The sequence below is a fragment of the Bos taurus genome, chromosome 25 (assembly GCF_002263795.3).
Source record: "Bos taurus isolate L1 Dominette 01449 registration number 42190680 breed Hereford chromosome 25, ARS-UCD2.0, whole genome shotgun sequence".
Classification (NCBI taxonomy): domain Eukaryota; kingdom Metazoa; phylum Chordata; class Mammalia; order Artiodactyla; family Bovidae; genus Bos; species Bos taurus.
This window is the reverse complement of record NC_037352.1, coordinates 18943181-18955834: the sequence shown is the minus strand read 5'-3', so window position 1 is coordinate 18955834 and position 12654 is coordinate 18943181. Positions and strand designations below refer to the sequence as shown.

Sequence of the window (12654 nt, the reverse complement as noted above, 5' to 3'; positions counted from 1 at the left end):
TCTTTTGTATATACTATTCTGTATATACTGGTTAGTTTCCACTAACCCAGACTCCCATTCCGTTCCTCTCCTATGCTCCCTCCGCCTTGGCAATCACAAATCTGTCGTCTAGGTCTGTGAGTCTGTTGCTGTTTTATAGATAAGTTCACTTGTGTCGTATTTTAGAATCCACATACAAGTGGTATTAGGTGGTATTTGTCTTTCTCTTTCTGACTTACATCATTTAGTATGATAATCTCTAGGTCCATCCATGGTGTTAAGGCATTATTTCATTCTTTTTTCTGGCTGAGTTGTATTTCACTGTGTATATGCCTGACATCTTCTTTACCATTTATCTCTCAATGGACATTTAGGTTGTCTCCATGTCTCAGCGGTTGTAAATAGTGCTGCTATGAACAAAGGGGCTCTTGCTGCTGCTTCTTAGTTCTTCAGTCGTGTCCGACTCTGTGTGACCCCATGGACTATAGCCCACTAGATTCCTCTGTCCGTGGGGATTCTCCAGGCAAGAATACTGGAGTGGGCTGCCATGCCCTTCTCCAGGGGATCTTCCAGACCCAGGAATCTAACCCAGGTCTTCCACACTACAGGCAGATTCTTTACTATTTGAGCCACCAGGGAAGACCTGGTGCATATATCTTTTCAAATTATAATTTTTGTATGAATATATGCCCAGGAGTAGGATTGGTGGATCATATAACAATCTATTTTTAGTTTTTTAAGCTACTTCTTTTATTTAACTCAGGGCCAGTGCAGAGTTGGCATACAATAGTCTCACTTATATTTATCAGTGACTAAATTGGCCAGATATTGTAGAAGTTCAGAGGAGGCAGGAGTCACTTTTTCTCTCTCATTTTTCTAAATTAAGATGTTAAAATTAAAATTCACCCTCTTGAAGTGTACAATACAGCAATTTTGAGTATACTCACACATTTGTACAACTTTCCTGAATTTATTGGGAATGTTTTCATTATCCCCTAAAGAAACTCTTGTAGTCATTAGTAGTTACCCCACTTCTCCCTTCCACTCAGCCCCTGGCAGAATATTAATCTGCTTCCTGTCTCCATGGATTTACCTATTCTCAATATTTTACATAAATGGAATCATACAATATGTGGCCTTTCACGTCTGGCTGCATTAAGTTAGAAAGATTCATGTTTTCAAGATTCATCCATATTGAAGCATTATCAGTACTTCATTTCTTTTTATGGCTGAATAATATTCCATTTTATTGTTATACCACATTTTTTAAATCTATTAATCAATTGCACTGGGATTGATTTTTTTTTATGAGCCCCTCAAGAATGAGTGTGAATCCTGGTGGGAGAATGAGGCCACCAGAGTTCACCAAAAGGTCAGGTTAATGAAATGATGTGCTACTACCATGTGGGTTTTTTATTAGAAAAATTGGAGGCAGACATGTTTGTGTAATTGTGATTGGTTAAACTTAATCAGTAGCTCAAATATTTTGTTTGAGGAGGATCTATAGCTTTGATTGTGTTTCGTCTTTGGGGAGCCTTATTACTTGGATAACTTAATTGTTTTTCACTTTCTTAGTTTTACCTGTATTTTAAAAAGTAATTGTAGGTAGAGTCAACCTCGGATAGAGCCCATCAATCATAAGAAATAAGCACATTCCTTTCTCTGAATTCAGTTTTCTAAGGCATTAAAGGTGCTAGTCAGGACATGAGAAAAAAGTAGTTTTCTAATGAGGCAGAAGTATGTAATAATAATTTATAGAAAAGTAATAATGTATAGATAGAGTAGGCTCTGAAACTAACTAGCCTAGGTTCTCATTCTTTCTCTGTCCCTGATGAACTGTGTGATTTGGGAAGTTAATCTCTCTGGACCCTTATTTCTTCATATGCAAAATGGAATTGTTGGGTGAAGTACTTAGAACAGTGCTTGGCATACAGTAGTTGTTTAATAAGTTCTGCTTTAAGTAGAAGCATGTTTATGGCCTCAAAAAATAAATTAACCTAGAAATTAACACAGAGAAGGCAATGGCACCCCACTCCAGTCCTCTGGCCTGGAAAATCCCATGGATGGAGGAGCCTGGTAGGCTGCAGTCCATGGGGTCGCTAAGAGTCGGACACGACTGAGCGACTTCACTTTCACTTTTCACTTTCATGCATTGGAGAAGGAAATGGCAACCCACTCCAGTGTTCTTGCCTGGAGAATCCCAGGGACAGAGGAGCCTGGTGGGCTGCCATCTCTGGGGTCGCCCAGAGTCGGACACGACTGAAGCGACTTAGCAGCAGCAGCAGCAGCAGCAGAAATTAACAAGAAAGTCAGCCACAAGGCTGATGAAATTGCCAGAGGTTCAGTGCCAAGAGAATGTACCCATGAATTTAATTTGATCACATAAAGAAAATGACAAATTATTATTAGCTTTTACTATAAGAAGAATTCTTATCACTTGCTTTTTCCCTAATCTATTCCTTCTTCTTTATATTTATTTATTTTTAATTGATGGCTTTACAATATTGGTTTGATCTCTGTCATACATCAACATGAATTAACCATAGCTGTACATATGTTCCCTCCCTCTTCAATCTCTCTTCTACCTCTTTCCATTTTCCACCCCTCTAGGTTATTACAGAGCCCTAGTTTGAGTTCCCTGAGTCATACAGCAAATTGCCATTGGCTGTCTATTTACGTATGTTAGCGTATATGTTTGGGCTTCTCTGGTGACTCAGACAGTAAAGAATCCACCTGCAGAGGAGGAAACCTGGATTCAATCCCTGAGTCTGGAAGATCCCCTGGAGGAGGGCTTGGCAACCTGCTCCAGTACAACTGCCTGGAGAATCCCCGTGGATGGACAGAGGAACCTGGCAGGCTGCAGTCCATAGGGTCACACAGAGTTGGACATGACTGAAGTGACTCCGCAGCAGCAGCAGCAGTGTATATGCTTCCATGCTACTCTCTCCATTCATCTCACCCTCTCCTTCCTCTTCCCCAACCCTTGTCCATAAGTCTCTTTTCTATGTCTGCACCTCCATTCAGTTCAGTTCAGTTCAGTCTCTCAGTCATGTCCAACTCTTTTTCTGTTCTGCAAATAGGTTCATCAGCACCATCTTTCTAGATTCCATATATATATATATGTTAATAGGCAATATTTGTTTTTCTATTTCTGACTTGCTTCACTCTGTATAATAGGCTCTAGGTTCATCCACCTCATTAGAATGGACTCAAATGCATTCCTTTTTATGGCTGAGTAGTATTCCATTGTATCTATGTACCACAGCTTCTTTATCCATTCGTCTGTCAATGGACATCTAGGTTGCCTCCGTGTCCTAGCTATTGTAAATAGAGCTGCAGTGAATAGAGCTTACAGTGGGCTCTGTAATAACCCATAGGGGTAGGAAAGTACAGGAGGTGGGAGGGAGATTCAAGAGGGAGGGGACATAGGTACACCTATGGTTAATTCATGTTGACATATGACAGAAATCAAACCAATATTGTAAAGCAATCAATTAAAAATAAATAAATATAAAGAAGAAGGACTAGATTAGAAAAAAAGCAAGTCAAATTTCCTTCTTATAGTAAAAGCTATACATTTAATAATTTGTCATTTTCTTTATATGATCAAGTTAAATTCATGTGTACATCCTCTTGGAATACACGATCTTTTTCAGTTTTGGTTTCTTCAGAGTACATATCTAGAAGTGGTATTTCTGGGGTGTATGTTGGTTTTATTCCTTGTTTTTTTAAGGACTCTCCACACTGTCTTCCATTTTGCCTGTATCAATTGACTGTACGAGAGTGAACCAAAATCATTTAGGTTTTTGTCAGCTGAACCAAAAAATTAGCAATGAGAAAGATTTGTTAAGGAAATGCTATGGAGAAATGTTCTTATGTGATCTGTAATATTTAGCTTTAAACATGTTAAGAGGTCACCTAATGATCAGTGAAGGGAAGGGTTTAGGGGCCAGAATGAGGGTCTTTGTCTGAACAAAGAATAGATTTTTCTGGCCAATGTGGGAAGTTTATTACAATCGAACTAAAGATGAGTGACATAATTATCAGATGGTGACCAGGGCCATGCTAAGGTTGGATATCAAATGTATATGGAGAGTGAGGTCCTCGAATTCTGTCCTCCCCAGCAGTGCTTTGTGACTGGCCAGACAAGATGAAGACTAAGTTCATCACCTCCATCAAAAAAGAATAGAAATGTACGCTGTAGGATTTTAGGAGTAGGAGGGAAAGTGCCTAGTGGGTCATTACAGTGGATGATGAAAATGAGAAGTGAGAACTGGAGCAAGCTAAGAAAGTGAGCAGAGATCTGGTTGGGGAAGTTGTAGGCACTGATGGTTTCAAAGAATGATTAATAAATGAATGAATAGGTGTGTCAGGAAGAGAAATGCTGGCCCTGTGAGCTAAAAAAAAAAAAAAAAAAAAGCCTTGGGGAGTGTGGTAAAGGGCAGCACCTCCATTAACCTGAGAGAAATAGGAGAGAAAAGATCATCAGAGAGGACAGGAAGAGATCCAAGTGTTCATTTAACAAATATTTACTGAGTTCCTGCACTGTGTAAGGCAATCTCCCAGGAATGCTGTGGGTATCTTGGTGAGCCTACGAGCTGTCAGAGGCTTGCACTCTATAGGGTTTTGGGATCCAGATCAAAGTGGTCCTCCAGTTTGTCTTGAGTAGCTCACCAAGGGGCCACATTGAGGACTGCGTAGAACCCACTTGATCATGAAGGTGATGCTTTGCTTGCCTTGTCCTCTTGTGTCTTCACCTGTCTTACCCTGTATTGGAAAGACCTTTGACTTGTCATATCCTAGTTCCCAGTCAGCCAAATGCCAAGTCAGTGTCAAAATCCCACTCCCCACGGGTTACCCAGAGAAGGATACATAGGAAGGCTCAGTAATAGCTCCTGAGTTTCCCCACTCCTGGCAAGAGTTCTTGTGGACTATCTACTCCCTCCTCTGACTCTCAGATTTTTCAGATATAATTAGTTTTAAACTGTTTAAATCTCCTCTCATTGAAAAATGAAAGTATATTTCCTCCGAATCCATCATACAAAGTTTTTTTTTAAGCGTCTTCTTGGCTTAGGATGTTTTTCCCTCTCTTTTGGCAGATTTAGAGACCTCAGGTTTGTTCGAACAGCAGAATTACTGGCGGGAAAATTACCTCTGCAGCCTCATGAATATCAGGATGTCATTCAGAAACACTGCATGGAAGCACGCCAAATTCTTCTCAACAAGTCAGTATCTGGCCTCAGAATGGCGCTGTGTCACAGTGTCATAAAAATCAAAAGTTCTCTGAAGTGAAAGCTGGTCTCCAGCCTGGGGGGTGCACAGATTTTGCTGACTTCTCTCTGACACCGTCCTCTATCCTCATCCTTCCACGTTTCCATCCCGGAGAGCCTCTGTGCCTCCTCACATACACTGCTCTTTGACCCTCACTCCTAGTCTTCCTTTGCCCTTTTGAAGCTTCATCCTTACTATTGCTTGTTGAGCACTTCCATTCCCTCCCTCTGAAATCCTTTAGGCCTTGCTGGGTTACACACAGTGGTAGTCGTTCAGTCGTGTCCAACTTTTTGCGACCCTGTGTACTGTAGCCCGCCAGGCTTCTCTGTCCATGTGATTTTCCAGGCAAGAATACTGGAGTGGGTTGCCATTTCCTTCTCCAGGAGATCTTCCCAATCCAGGGATCGAACCTGGGTCTCCTGCATTGCAGGCAGATTCTTTACCATCTGAGCCACCAGGGAAGGATAATGCATTTGAATGACTTGTATTCAGGTGGCCCAGATAGACACCTGTAAATTTCCAGGGATGGGAGTTTTTAGTCACTTAATTCTTTTTTCCTTTGCAAATGCGTACAGGACTGTGTCCAGAGCTAGAGAAATTCCCTTATGTGAAATGATGGTGATATGTACTAAGCCATTTTTGTTAGCAGAGAAAATATTTATGTAATAGCTGGCATATAGTAGCTCTTAAATGTAATTATGACCTCTGCAACTATGACTATTACCAGTACTTCCCTGATTCTTAGAGAAATACTTTTCTAGCCATCAGAAAAAGGACTTGATAAGATGCAAATGCCAGTAGTTTCTGTTGGGAATTAGAAATTGGGGGAATAGGATGAAAGGAAAAATGAGGCATCCATTTCTTCTTTCGGTTTTCTTATTTCTGCTCTCAGCTTCTGAGCAGCCACCACCACACTGGAGTTTCTCCTCCCAAGTTTTCTTCCTTTTCTCCTCTTTCCTTTCCCCTGTAAAGTTTCAGTCAGAAAACAGACACCTGCCAGGGAGAGAAATTGGACAGAACATTTCAGTTCCTTATGCCCTTTTACCCCAATCTCTGAATATAATAAACTATAGACACCTTCATCTTTCAGCAGGATTGTCCATTTGGGTATTGCTAAATGGGAAAACAGTCTCTCAATCCAAATCTTGTTACTTTCTTCCCCAGAAAGGGGTGATGGCAGGTGAAGTGGCCAGAGATATGAGAGTACCAACTTGCGGAGCTGCTTCGTGGGAAAGGAGCCATCTACCTTGTGGTGGAGAGTTGGGAGTGGCTGAGAGGACATCTTGGAACTTGGGATTCTCAGTCAGATGCCCTGCTTTCTTTACAGATGGATCCCCACCTGTGCCCAGCTATTTGTCTCCCGGAAGGAGCAGTGGATCCATTTTGCTCCCAAGAGTGACTATGACTCCTCTCGTAACATTGAAGAATATTTTGCTTCCGTTGCATCTTTCATGTCCCTCCAGCTCAGGGAGTTGGTCATTAACTCTCTTAAGGACCTCGTTTCCTTCTTCATGATACACAAGGTATGTAGGGGATCAGCAGTAGACTCTTTGGAGTGGAATCAAGACTCAGTATTTAATCATGTAAGGTCCTCAGCTGTAAGCCAGGCCAAAAAGTAAAATTCTTGACTTGAACACATATGTGGTGATTATTAGTTTATAAAAATGATTTATTTAAATACATGGCAAGTTTTCCCAAGATAATTACCTACTTCTGTATAGTAAAAATCTACAGAACTAGAGAAATTACTTTAAAGAAAGAGTGAATAAAATGGAATGTCTACCTCCTACTGTAGAGGAGTGGTCACTTTTTCATCCTCTCTGTTTAAAAAAAAAAAAAGGATTAAAAAGGGTTTGTTATCAGTCTTTTGGCTTGCTATTTAGGAAGTGTTGTGCATGTTCATTGCAGATATGGGCTTTTATTCTTTGGTTTTGGAATGGGTATCTCTAAAAACAAAAGACTTCATTGACCTAATTAATAACTACTTTCATGACACTATTTAAGTGAAGTCTAGATAAAATCTAAAGCACTAAGATAAAAACTAAAACACTGTGATGGTTTTCAAAGCATCATAGACTCCCTTAAATTTAGATAACATGGGAAATCAAGGAAGATTTTTTTTTGTATTTTATACTGTGTGCCATTTTAATTTAAAAAGAGTGATAAAATTTAAAATTGTCTGGTTAGAAAAGGTTAAGTTCTAAGGATTTTGCCAAATAAAGTAAAAATGAACAGTTGACCTGTTATTCAAAAAATACAGAACCAGTGCTGTCAAATTTAGACTGCACCGTTAGCATTCTACAGTGGACTAATCTATACATATCATTGTGATCATCTATTTGGCTAAGCAGAAGAGACTCAAACTCAACCAAGTTTCATTCTAAAATTTCAAACAAAGGGAAAATTAAAAATTGAATATATCTTAAAGAAAAAAATGTGTGGGTATTTGATACATAGTAGACATTCACCTAATGCTTATCAATAATCCTTAGACAAATCTAGAATTTCTAGATTCTAAATTGAATCTTTAGAATCAATTATTTGAGCAAATACTTTACAACTGCCTCATGCCAATTTTATTAGGCACTTGCTTCCCTGGTAGCTCAGACAGTAAAGCATCTGCCTGCAATGCAGGAGACCCAGGTTTGATCCCTGGGTTGGGAAGATCCCCTGGAGACGGAAATGGCAACCCACTCCAGTACTCTTGCCTGGAAGATCCCATGGATGGAGGAGCCTGGTGGGCTACAATTCATGGAGTCACAAAGAGTCGGACACGACAGCAACTTCACTTTCACTTTCATGCCTTTTATGAAAGGTATCTTGTGTTACTAGCCAGTGTTAGGAATTAGAAATGTCTCCACATCAGTTCTTTACCAACTGAGCTACAGCTTCCCTGGTAGCTCAGCTGGTAAAGAATCTGCCTACAATGCAGGAGACCCCGGTTCGATTCCTAGGTCAGGAAGATCCCCTGAAGAAAGGATAGACTACCCACTCCAGTATTCTGACCTGGAGAATTCCATGAACTGTATCGTCCATGGAATCACAAAGAGTTGGACACTACTGAGTGACTTTCACTTCACTAAAGTTCCATATCAGTATTTCTACTGCAAAAAGGTTGACATTTTGAATGTCTAAAATATATTATATGCTAATTAGCAACTCCATGTGGGATGTACAGATAAACTCTTACACTTTTGGATTCAGTCAACAAATTTTTATTGAGCCCTTGTACATGTGTGCTAAGTCACTTCAGTTGTGTTCAACTCTTTGTGACCCTGTGGACTGTAGCCTGCCAGGCTCCCCTGTCCATGGGATTCTCCAGGCAAGAATACTGGAATGGGTTGCCATTTCCTCCTCCAGGGGATCTTCCCGACCCAGGGGTCAAACCTGTGTCTGTTATGTCTCCTGCATTGATAGGCGGGTTCTTTACCCCTTGTGCCACCTGCTTTTATGATGTACTAAATGCTACCTTGTATATTTTGGAGGACATAGATGGTTCAGACACAGATCCTGTGCATGTAAATCTCATGAGAGAAAGATAAAATACCACACGCAAGTGGAAATAAGGAAGTTCAGAGGTAGAAGATTATTTCTTCATGGGGAACAGGGAGGCTTCCCAAAGGAGGAGATTTTGGTCAGAATTTTAACAGATGGGGAGGATTTGGAAATATTGATAAAATAATTTCCAAGCAATGTAAACATACTTTGAAGAAGGGGGAGAGGGTGAACTCAGGTGGGCTAAGCCAGACTTAACCCTTATTTTAAATAGAAACAGTGCATGGTACCTTACATTTCCTTTTCTGGTACCCATGTAGCACTATGAACAGGTACAAGTCACTCCTTTGATTCTAAAAGGTTCCATTTTGTAATAATCACCATATCTTATGTATCCTGAAGGATGGAAATGATTTTGAGGAGCCCTACCAAGAAATGGAGTTCTTTATACCTCAGCTGATTATGATTAAGCTTGAAGTCAATGAGCCAATTATTGTCTTTAATCCATCTTTTGATGACTGCTGGGAATTAATACGTAACTCTTTCTTGGAAATTATTAAGAACTCTAAAGGGATTCCCAAGGTATAGTACTGAATTATTTGTTTTTATTTGTATTCACATATTGAATAAAAGTTATGTTTAAATGGCTGCTTGTGCAAAGTAGGGCTTTACTATGGGAGATATAGCCTGAGTACACCCTCTTGACTCCCCGAAAGAGAATTGGGGCCTTAAAAAAATTTCCATGCATCCCATTAACAAATACACTGAGATCTACTTTGTGAGCAAGCAGAGTTACGTGCATTATGCCAACCTCAAAAGGGCAGATGTGTCCCAAGCCATATCCATCTTGGATTAATAATTCATGATGGATCAGTTGCTCTGCACTTTGCCAAGAATTTTCATAAGACTATGTATCTCATTTAGTTCTTAAAGCTCCATATGTTTATTTGTTTATTAGTTTGTTTAACTTCTAGGGGAGAGATTAAACCTTCCCTTCCTGGCCTAGGGAACTTAGAAAAGGAAACCTTTTTCCAAGTTTCCTTTCCAGGGTGACTTTATTAATCAGATCTCAGTTATTATCAGACTTTTAGAACTGGGCAGGATCACCCACATGAGTGTGACTCTTTTGCATTCCATCTTATGTCTCCTTCTAGGTGGTTGATGTAGCGAGAGGCCAGTGTCCAGCCCCACGTAGGGAAGGGGCTTGTGAGATGTTTCTACCCACCTCACCTCCGCCTCCCACTCCCCCTCCCTCCCCATGTATGATGCTCAGGTACCCTTAAGCACGCTTCTCTTTGCAGCCCTGTACTTAGAGGGTTCTAAGATCTCATGATTAGAGTTGGAGTTTTTAGGAAAGCATGTGAAGCTGCATGTTCCAGTTGGTTTCACCAGAGAACTCTAAATTGAGGCTTTTAACCCAGCCGAGTCAGACTAACAGGAAAACTGGATGTGCAGAGAGGGAAGAAGCGTGGGCAGCTCTCCTACAATCAATATCCCTAGGAAGGAAATGAAAGAGAAGATCCTGTAATTTGGAAGGATAAGTGTGGGGCTTGGAGACAGATAAAGTACACACCACTCAAGTTCCCCTTCACTGCTGTTGATGAGCAATGTTTACAAGCAGCTGTGTTGGGAGAGCCCAGGGCTTATGTGGCTGCTGCTGCAAGACAGCCCAGCAGGAGCTGGTAGTAGATTTAGTGAATTGTAATGCCAAGAAGACACAGTCATAGGTCACAGTTTGTACCAGGTTTGAAAGCCAGACCCAAGTAAATGCTGATGACTCTTCTAGACTAAGAAAAAGCAGTGCAGGATCTGAGTTCTCTGTCTAAAGATGCCCAGGGCACAGTCTTCCTCCCTGAACCCCTCATACTGTATTGTCTCTGATCTGGCTACTGACATTTTAAAAGAATAACCCTTCAGATTGAATATCTAAGAAGAATACCTGAGAACAGCAACAGGTGGACAGTGCCCTATCTCCTCTCAGTCCTGCCTTATATATAAACATGAATTTTAAAAGTTAGAAAAAAGTATCAGCATGAGATGTTTGAAAACTGTACTCAAGGTGCGAAAGAAAAGTGTATTTGTGAGAAAGTTACTAAAGAAACAAAAGTAAATATCAGAAAATATTTGTTGTAGCCAAAAGTTGAGAAAAATATGAATCTGTAACACTGACTGAAATGAAAAGAGATAAATAAAAGGAAGCTGGATGAGATAAAGGGAGGATTTTATAAAATTGCAATAATTAGAATTTAAAACAGCATTAGCAGTTGATGCCTTACTTTCACAATTGTGAAATAAGATTGCTTGGGTCAGTCTCTCCTCATGGAAGAATTTTCTAACTCAAAGTGCCAGAGAAATGCCAAAGTTGGAGAAATATACAAGAGAAAATACTGAAGGTGATGACAAAACCAAGAAGTCTGGGATCAGAGAGCCAGGGATATAAGCAGATAGTAACAATGATTATCTGGAAAGAGTACTGTTGTTCTTGGCTCAGTTTTACAGACTGCTCTGCAGGGTGTAAGAGAGTCAGCCACTTTTTTAAAGGTGTGTTTTTTTAATTAAAGTATAGTTGATTTACAACATTTCACGTTTACAGTAAAATGATTCAGTTATACATATACATATATTATTGTTGTTCAGTTGCTAAGTTGTGTCTAACTTATATGCATATGCTTTTTCAGATTCTTTTTCATTATAAGATATTACAAGATATTGAATATAGTTTCCTGTGCTAAACTGTGGCTCTTTGTTGTTTATCTATTTTATATACAGTAGTGTATATCATTGGAAAAGACCCTGATGCTGGGAGGGATTGGGGGCAGGAGGACAAGGGGATGGCGGAGGATGAGATGGCTGGATCACATCACCAACTCGATGCACATGGGTTTGGGTGAACTCTGGGAGTTGGTGATGGACAGGGTGGCCTGGCGTGCTGCGATTCATGGGGTCGCAAAGAGTTGGACCAACTGAGCTACTGAACTGAACTGAGTGTATATCTGTTAAACCCAAATTTCAAATTTATCCCTCCCTCTCCTTTCCCCTTTGGTAACCATAAATTTATTTTCTATGTCAGTCAGTCTGTTTTGTAAATAAGTTCATTTATGTCATATTTTAGACTCTACACATAAGTGATATTATATGGCATTTGTCTTTCTCTTTCTGACTTATTAATACTTAGTATGATAATGTCTAGATCCATTCATGTTGCTGCAAATGGCATTATTTCCTTCTTTATTGTGACTGAGTGTGTATATATATGTATGTGTGCCATATCTGTCAGTGGACATTTATGTTGCTCCCATATCTTGGCTATTATAAGTAGTGTTGCTGTGGTCATCACGGTGCATGGATCCTTTTGAATTAGACTTTTCCCTGGATATATCTCTTATGAGTAAGATTTCTAGATCATAAGGCAACTCAATTTTTAGTGTTTAAGGAACCTCCATATTGTTCTCCCTAGTGAAAATCAGCCACATTTAAAGTCATTTTTCAATTGAAGACTTCCCCCAAGAGGCAGTCTTTTTATCCTGCTCACCTCTGATCTATTTATTGCGTTGCCTGAATACTCCAGTCATGCTGCCCTAAACCATTTCATTCATATCTTTGCTTTCAAACACTGTCTATAGTATGGCTACAGCAGAGAAGTTGCTCCTTCACTGGTTTTAAAACCTTTGGGTTGTCCAAAGAGGGAAGAGAAAGTTCAGTTGCACTTGCTTTTGCCACTTTCTAAATTGATGCATTCTCATCAACTGCATATACCCCATGTAACTCAGTAAAGCATTCAGAAGAATCTTTTCTGAGACAGATCACTAAAATCCTTCTTAGCAGAGAGGGCAGTGGAAAGCAGTGGACCCCCAACAAGGACTTGTAGCCTACATGAGCCATGCAACTGAGAACATTCTTAGAAGTACA

General features: G+C 40.0%; 1 protein-coding gene across 2 annotated transcripts in view; it reads left to right on the top strand.

Annotated features, from left to right (window-relative positions):
• The window catches only part of DNAH3 (dynein axonemal heavy chain 3), a 249056-nt gene that overhangs the window by 16115 nt on the left and 220287 nt on the right, over positions 1-12654 (top strand). For both annotated transcript variants that reach the window (XM_059881557.1, XM_059881556.1), the window contains exons 8-10: positions 5079-5204; positions 6578-6773; positions 9148-9327. In XM_059881557.1, coding sequence (XP_059737540.1) covers positions 5079-5204; positions 6578-6773; positions 9148-9327 — 502 coding nt within the window. The remainder of the gene's footprint in view (positions 1-5078; positions 5205-6577; positions 6774-9147; positions 9328-12654) is intronic.